Raw genomic sequence first — 8,584 nt, 5'->3', positions numbered from 1 at the left:
CAAAATGAGTAATCGTGTAAATCTCAAGGACCAAAATGGGGATTTAGTCTTATATTATAAATTAATTGAATAATAACACATTTGAGAATAACCAAAATAGTATGTATATGTATTAAAATAAAAGAGATAGTAAATTTACTTCTTAAAATTAACAAAATATTTTTTTATAAATTATATATAATAATTTTTAAAAAAAATTTATACACCAACTCTTTCATATATATAAATTACAAATTACTCCAAATATGAACTTTCAGAAACTTACCTGTGCCTGAATTAAATAGTGAAAGTGCTTTTGGGGAAAAAAATCAGTTTAACTATGAACTATTAACTAGATTTTGAAGGCATTCGATTATTCAAACATGTTTAATATTTTATTTACTTTTACTTTTTACACTTCGCACCAATAAACAGATATTTGCTAATAGCAAAAGGTTCACAGAATACCATGCTATAGAAGGCTGTAAAAAAATATTATAAATTACAATGCGAGTATGTGGTGGAGATGATTCTTACCGCGTTACACAGAAAGTAGTTAAGATGAGTAACTATTGATATAGAGAAAACTTCCAAGAGGCAAAATAAAAAAGGGTTTATAATTACAGTACGATTGTAGATAAAGTGAAAAAGAGAGGGGGTTGAGGTTGGAGGGAGAATCCAGCATAGTATTACTATACATATATGACTGAGGGACTCAGTGAAGTCTTTCCCATGATTGTCATTTACAAAAGAAAATTCTATAATGTGAAGTCAGAAGCATACTAATTTAAGCGAGGTAATTGTATATTTGTGGGTTGTTCTTATCTCTCTCTAGATACTCCCTATCTATAAGGCTTTCTATCCTTTTCTTCAAATCAGCTGGTTTTATTGGGAATTTGAGCTGTTTCAGAAAAAAATTAGTTAGCAGTCTCAATCAGAAGTGGTCATTTGTATTTAATCGCACAACAAAAGCAAACGGACATTTTGATACACATCTATACCGTTGTTGTTGATAAATGAACCATTAGTTTTACCTGTTGGAAGAGTTCAGTGATAAGAAGGGTGTGACTAAGCACTTTTCTAGTCTTCATTATCCTCACAATAGCAGCATCAACCTGCAATGAACCATGTCGTTGTCACGAATGTAAATATGTTTACTACAGATGATTGAGCATAACAGACTTAACAGGTGTTGTATAAAGTGTAGATGCCAATGCATGAATGATCCTAATGACTTAACATGAAACTTGGATTCTCACGGGTTTCAAAAGGCATTTAGTAGTGCCCCAAACATATCCGATTGAAGATACCAGTGCACCAAACATTTAACTTCCATGAGAAGCCAAAGCAGTGCATCAGCTCAAGTGGGAAAAGGCATGGATAGAAAGAAAATAAACCTGATATTGACGGTCTTGGAAAACTCTCTCGGTGGTGCTTGTGTTCTCCTCGACTGTCTCCTTCAGCTGAATTGCATTCACCTGCAACCCATAACATTAAAATTAGTTTGTAATTTGTAGTGTGAAAAAAGAACCATGTAATAGTTAGCTAGATCACTAAAAACTTCCTATCAAGCATTCATCAATAGGCTGAAACTCTGGCAGAATGAAAACACATGACCACGGAATAGAATCATCCGATCTAATCCCTATTTTTTATAAGCAATAGGGTGGCACCTTTATACGGTAAAGAGGAGCCATAAACGTGTCATTGAAAACAAATGAATCATCATCCTCGACGTCTCTACCCTTGGGAATCTGTCATGGGTTCATTAAGGGAATTAGGAAATCCAAAAGAGATCTGATAGATCAAATTAAACATAATGGAAAGTTGGAAACTCTGCAAATAGCAAACTCACCTTTTGTAGGACTCGAACTTTTCCACATGCAAGTGATTGCAGAGTCCTTCTCAGTTCCTTATCCTCAATGCTAGTAGCATCTTTAATATCTTGAAAACTTAGTTTCTCGGCGTCATTGAATAACATTAGAACAACAGTCTAACACAGCCAATCATGGAGAATTAATAAATAATGGAAATGTACAAAAGACAAGATAGACTGCACAAGCAATGGAAATAATAGCATCTAAAATAATGGTTGTCAAAAGGCCAACCTGAAATAAGGACACAGCGAGCTCCTTTTTTCCTTTAGGAAACTCTGCCTTTAAGACACAATGACCTAATGAATTTTGCCACATCAGACGTCTTCCACTATATTTGCTTAGATAGAACTCTTTGAAAATATCCTGAGACAATAATATAGAAAAGCAAAAATCCACATCAGGAGAGCCACTCAAAAAGCACCAAGACTGCCCAACAGTCAAAAGAGCACTCATAGATAAACCTGGTAAACATTCAATTCATGAGGAAGTCTAACATCCATGGGTGGATATGTTGGCCAGTACCTGCAATCATCCAACAATTTAATAAAGGTTCTCCAAAAAAAATAAAATTCATCGAAAATTATTCAAGATCACGGATTTTTTTTTTTTTGATAAAACAAGATCACAGATATGATAGGTAAGAAACAATGCTTACCCAGTGGTTAAGACATGAACACTCATTTCAATCCCTGATGGTAGTTTTGACCTTGCCTGGGATGACTGTTTGAAGGATTCATTTATTTCTTTTGATAATTCAATGTCCTGCATTGAACAATTTTGAACATAGCTGTGAGTAGGTGTCAATGAGTACACTTACACACATTCATAACATCTTCCAGTAACAGAAAAAAAGAATAAAAAAAAAAGCAAAAGACAAAGAAAAGTGTTTCTTTTAACGAAGAGAACAATTGGTTGATTATTTCTCCATGTGACTTCTTTGGTTGATTAGATATTTAATCACCGGGTTTAATTCCATGTAAACAGGCAAGCTAAAGAGAAGACAAAGACAGGCAAGTATTGATGATTGCCATCCATTTTTTGCCACCCAAGCTTGGATGTGACAAAAAAAATGAAAGAACAGCTACAGAAGTACAGATTAAGAGTCCAAAATTTGAATCATATTTGAATAATAAAATAAAATAATTCAGAGGTACATGTACCTTAAACATTCCTTCCAGCTTATTTGTGAATTGACTGCCACACTCTGTCTTCAACTATAGTAATGAAAGGAAATTCTCAATACCAATAAAACTGATTCCAAGGAACCACCCATTTATCACAAAAACATAAAAATAAAAAAAAAATGTAAGAGAGAGGAGGGGCAGATTCTCAACCTTGGAGATCATAGATTTCTCAGCATCAATAGAAGCACTCTTTCCTAAAAGCAGTCTCTTTGCAAGATCTTTCTTATAGAATGCTTCAAATACATCCTTGCCCTTTAACAAAAGAGAGTCCATCAGACAGTTTCATGAAGGATAAGTAAAAGTGTGATACCAGGACCATAATTGAAGTTACAACAGGTATAAGTAGGAGTAACCCCAACAATGAAACAGAGTATACCTGAATGAACCTGAATAAAACCAGGACTTTGTCAAGTGTACCCTCCAGTTCCTCTTCAGAAGTGCCCTTATTACCTGCTCGAAGCTTCTCATCCAAAAATTTGGCAATCAATTCTGCAGGTCGGTTCTGTCATCAAAATATAGCACGGGATCATTAGATGGTTGCTAATCACACTGTACAAAAGAATCTGACTTTAAATGTTATAGAATCACTGGACCTAAAATCTTAAACAGGTAACAACAAAAGGATCATTAGCTATTTTGACAAGCCCTCTAACTCAATGAGCTCAAGAATGGGTCTTGCATAATCTGATAAACAAATGGGGTAGAAATTCCAAAGATAATTTTGCATAGCAAACATGGAAGTTTGAAGTTATATCACATGATTGAAGCGACTCTAACACTAAGTGGGCTAAAACTAATCAGCTTAAGCTATACTGAGATATTTCATCATGTACCTGGCGGATATTGATAAGATGCTCAAATGCATCTTTGATAGTGTTACTGAATGCTTCATTCTTGAAAAAGCTTTGTTCCCATATTGTGTCAAGGGAAGCCTTAAATATGAGAAGGGATGAAACCATATCTTTATCTTTCTCCTCATCCATAACAATGCCCTGCCCAGTTCTCCTGATATAGGAACTAAGAGCTTGCCGCAATGACTCAAGTGCATTGACCCTCGAAAAAAGCGTGTACATTCTCTGAAGGTCTTCAATACGATTCGCATCCATAAGCATTGTAAAACCCTGTAATCAAAGAAATAGAATTATAGAGGCAGAAACCAACAAAAGAGACTTCATCAGGCACAGATAATCAGAACCTTGTCAAGAATGGCAGGTATATGACGTTCAAGAAGTTGCTTTTCTGCAGTAGCTATCAAGGCCTTCCTAGTACTTGCATCTAAATACAACAAACATCTCTCATGTTCCTCTTGCAATCTTGTCTGCAGAAATGAGAACAAAAGATATCAACACAATAAAGATAGTGTCGACATGTGAAAGATCTGAGTGTTTGACAAATGGAAAGAAGGATAACTTTTATGGTCAGACAAAGGCTAAAAGGGCAGGGCAAATCCATTTGCAAATAGTTACAAAAATGAGGACACAAAAATATCAGTAATTGCAGCCCTGTGCTTTTTGTCACCGTTGAATGAGTTGTAGTCCACCAAACAATCCCCCACCCCCTCTTTTTTTTCCCGCTGCCAAAAAAAAGAAAAATGACAATAATGAAAGCTGAATAATACAAGAAATTAGGGGAAAAGAAGCACCTCCACATGCTTCAAGTAATCTGGAGCATCTGATTGCTGCATGTATTTCATACCTTCAGCAGCATAAAATTCAGATGTGCATTCAAGGAATGGCTTCTCAAAGCTTTCTGCATAAATTCCCAGAGCAGTGAACATCTTCAAGAGATGGTTTAGGAGAGTTCTATCAACTGCTTCACCTAATCTGAAAAATCATGCATAATACTGCAAAATGTAAGACATGGAGTAAAATGAAGGATTCAATGGAATATATTACTTTTTCTTTTGTGACATTTGCTAGAGTTGGTTCTACATTTTTCACTTCAAATAGTGTTTGATATAACATCTGAGATGGGGACTTATATTTTGGTTAGGTGAATGTTCCTTAAGTGAAAGTTCCCCTTATTACTTCCAAACTTTTAAAAAAAAATGTGAAGGAAGGAGGAGGGTGGGAACTTTTACCCCTACCTTTGGTTATTCTAATCAGTAATTTTAGCTTGGAGAATGATATTGATCAGTATCAATTTGTTCCTATTTGAAAACATAGACCCAATGTATGCATTTCATACAACACACAATCAACAACACAATTCCAAAAAGGGAATGGGAGTAGAAACATAAAACCTTCGTTTGAAAACAGATAGAGGATTGGATTGACCTTTCACTTTCAATCATACGTAGAAGACCTGTAACAGTTTTGTGTTCCACTTCTTGACATAGTGAAAGGTGTTTGCGGAAAAGTTGCAATCCCATGTCCCATAGTGACCGTACATTTGTAGTTTGCTTCACATATGTCCTATCCAAATACAAGGCTATACCACGAATCATCAACATTTGATCAGAAAGATCCTGCCAACATCTCTCAACTAGAGATAGAAAAACAACCAAGTCTGGGCTTTGGCCAACTAAAGACTGCAGTGCTGCAGATATGTGTGTTTCACACTCCCTTTCAATCCGTTGGTAAAGATTCGCCCCCATTTTGTGAAGACACATATCACTTACAGCCTACAAACAAATATTATTAGTTAGCCAGAATTTATATTGAATGATGAATATTCACAGGGCCATACCGAAGGTGTCACGAAAAGAGTAAAAAAAAAAGTATTTTTCATGATTACCTGATAAAGCTTTTCCAGGTCACAAGAAAGATGTTGCTTTAAGAATATGGCTGAAATAGCTGATCTCACCGTTTCCCATGTATCCTCCTCAAAATTCGGTGGCATCGTTGGTTTACCTTTACAAAAAGAAAAGTTACAATTATTACTAATTCAATGCATACAAAGAATTGAAGCCAGGAATATACGTCAAAGAAGGAAAATAAGCTTGCAGTGTCAAGTTATTGGATGGAAGGCCAAGGCACAGAACTGGATGGAAGTGGTTAATACTTGATAGATACATCAGATTAGTATCTTTTACATAAAAACTAGATTTAATTGGATCTGAACCTACAAAAACCAGGTTGAACAAATTATTATTGTGTTAGCAAGCGACTACTTACTGAGGGGTGATTAAGAAGGATGGTAAGGAAATTAGAGGACCAACACCTCAAGTAGGCACCATGAGAATGTGGCAAGGGAGTGGAAAGGAGAGAGAATCATTTGTAAACACAGAGATATAAAGGAGAGGAAGAGAGAAGTAAGTAGAGGGAAGCAAATGGTGAGACCATGCCTGTTGAATTGTCAGGCCAGTCATATATCTTTTTCATTTTACATTTGCAAGATTTTATACTAATTTCTGTATGTAAGTCTCCCTTAATATTGCTATTATACAGATATCCATATCAAAGAAGAAGATTCAGTGGGTTAACTAAGAATTTCCTTTTATAATCTGTCATAGTTTCTGCCATCTGGCAGCAACAACACATGGGCCCATATAGTGGGGATATATTGCAGAGAACAATGGAGGTTAGTAACAGCTAACTTATTGGTATTCTTCCAAAATCAAACCACCCTGTACAAGATTTATCATCATTATCATGAGGATCGAAAGAATCAGTGAATAGAAGTAGAACTATCAAACAGTGTTTTGAAAAGCATTACATCAAAATTGAATATAACATGCCATAGGAAAGAGGCATTTGGCTCGTTAACAGCAAATGTCAATAAAACTACAGAGAAAGCTAGCACACATTATAGAGTACGTGCAAGCAATGAAAAGTTTCCCCTGCATAGACAGATGGACACATCTAGCTTTTTCAGCTTATAACTTGTGCTTATTGCTGCAACGCTGAAAATGAATAAGAGTTCTCTGGCTTCCAGTTTTGCTTCTCAAAGTTTATTTATTATGAATGTAACCAATGAACAAAATGTTATATATATGCTCTATAAGATGATTACCAATTAACAAACTTCGATTCAATTTCTAACCCAAAAATTGTATTAAGAACAAGCCATTAACATAACTCAAACCCCTAGTGTTAACTAAGCAGCTAAGAAATTCACTAAAGTAAAGCCCCTAACACAAATAAAACAACCCATTCATCACTCCCGAATCAACAAAATCCTCAAAAGGAAAAAGGACAAAAATTGAGGAGTATGGAACCTTTGCGGAGCTTGATGAGGAGCTTCTTGGCGGGTTGAGGAGGGGTGGCTTTCTTGCGGGACAGATTTGCAGCGACGGCGCCGCGCGCATTCTGGTCGTCGCTCTTGAGATCGTCGTCAAGCGCCATCGGAGAGGCGGCAGGGTCGAAAAGGGTGTCGTCTGGGTGCTGGCGATGATGGTGGTGATGGTGGTGACTGAGGGAGTTCTTGGAGTCGAGAGAGCATGCAACGGCCTGCGACTTGGCCTTCTTCATGGTTGCTGTAGCGGCGGCGGAGGAAGAGGAGGCGTCAGTGGATGCGGTGGCAGAGCGCTTAGTGGGATGAGACATGAAATGAAAAGTGATCAAGAGAGCATTGTACTTTGCGTTCTTTAATTTTAACTCTCTCTTCTTTGCTTCTCACTCTCTGGATCACACTTCCTCTTCCTCTTTTTCATTACAACGAACTACAAACCTAACCCTTTTCATAACTCATAGACATCATTAATTAACAAATATTTAGACATAATTATTTTTTTAGTTAACATAAGGCAAATAAGAATTAAAAATAGTTTATAAATATTTCGATCAATAAATTATTAAAATAGTGTTTAAATACTTGAGAACAAAACTAGTCCATGACATTTAAAAAAATCTCATTTATTTGACGAAATAGATATTCCTAAAATTATGAAATTAATATTAAAAAGACTTAAAAAATCAATCTTGTATTTTAACTAGTAATCAGTTATTTAAACAAGGTGGAAATTTGTGACATTTTAAAGTGAACCTGAATCATAATTGGGTTATTTTTATAGGATAACTTCATCATTTTTATTAATAAATACTAATTTTAAATGAATTTTTCACGACTATAAGTTTAAGGCACCCAGTTGTCTTTATTTTTAAAGAAGATCAGATATATTAGATAAATGGGATATTTATTTATTATTTTTTTTGAATTTGTTTTTGTCTTATTACAAGATCAGTGTCTCTGGAAAGTACTAGCAATTTCTCAGCATTTTCGGTTTGTACTTTGCCCCTTATTTCCCCTTCTTTTTTCCTTGTAAGATCAAAGGTGTTTGCCCTGTGGTTCCCAGAACATACTAGCAGTTTTTTTTTTTTTTGGTTTACTAGCATTTATTTAACTGAGCATATCATCTCTCCTTATATTTGTCAATGGTGGAACATCAGGATTTTTTTTGTTTAAATTATTTAAATATTATATTTACTGAAATGTATAATGTTTTCGGTACGATGATTGAGGCACTTTTATTTTTATTATTGAGATTGTGGTGGTATTTTTAAATAATGTGAAGAATTGATGTTTTTTTTTTTTGTATGGATTATTACAAATCTGATTTGTGATTTTAATATTTTTTTTAAAAAAATACAAATTTGAGGGTTA

At 35.1% G+C, this 8,584-nt stretch overlaps 1 protein-coding gene across 1 annotated transcript; it reads right to left on the bottom strand.

The window, feature by feature from the left end:
• Positions 1–435: 435 nt before the first annotated feature.
• LOC112734759 (cullin-4) lies at positions 436–8,067 on the bottom strand. Its single transcript, XM_025784209.3, has 17 exons — positions 7,200–8,067; positions 5,777–5,892; positions 5,317–5,663; positions 4,683–4,863; positions 4,236–4,358; positions 3,874–4,161; positions 3,417–3,542; positions 3,191–3,292; positions 3,017–3,070; positions 2,512–2,618; positions 2,318–2,378; positions 2,088–2,219; positions 1,835–1,972; positions 1,653–1,733; positions 1,377–1,457; positions 1,014–1,094; positions 436–880 (listed from the first exon to the last, which is right to left on the bottom strand). Exons 1-17 carry the CDS (start codon positions 7,525–7,527, stop codon positions 767–769), a joined length of 2,460 nt encoding a protein of 819 aa, XP_025639994.1. The 5' UTR covers positions 7,528–8,067; the 3' UTR covers positions 436–766.
• Positions 8,068–8,584: the final 517 nt, after the last annotated feature.

This window comes from Arachis hypogaea, chromosome 3 (genome assembly GCF_003086295.3).
Source record: "Arachis hypogaea cultivar Tifrunner chromosome 3, arahy.Tifrunner.gnm2.J5K5, whole genome shotgun sequence".
Lineage (NCBI taxonomy): Eukaryota > Viridiplantae > Streptophyta > Magnoliopsida > Fabales > Fabaceae > Arachis > Arachis hypogaea.
The sequence above is the reverse complement of the archived record's forward strand: the minus strand, read 5'-3'. Positions and strand labels throughout refer to the sequence as shown.

Coding starts and splice junctions, on each gene's coding strand:
- LOC112734759 (XM_025784209.3), bottom strand. CDS start 7,527: ATGTCTCATCCCACTAAGCGCTCTGCCACCGCATCCACTGACGCCTCC. Junction 2,379..2,511: donor GTTCATGTCTTAACCACTGG/GTAAGCATTGTT, acceptor GGATGATTGCAG/GTACTGGCCAACATATCCAC. Junction 1,095..1,376: donor TCCAAGACCGTCAATATCAG/GTTTATTTTCTT, acceptor GGTTCATTGCAG/GTTGATGCTGCTATTGTGAG.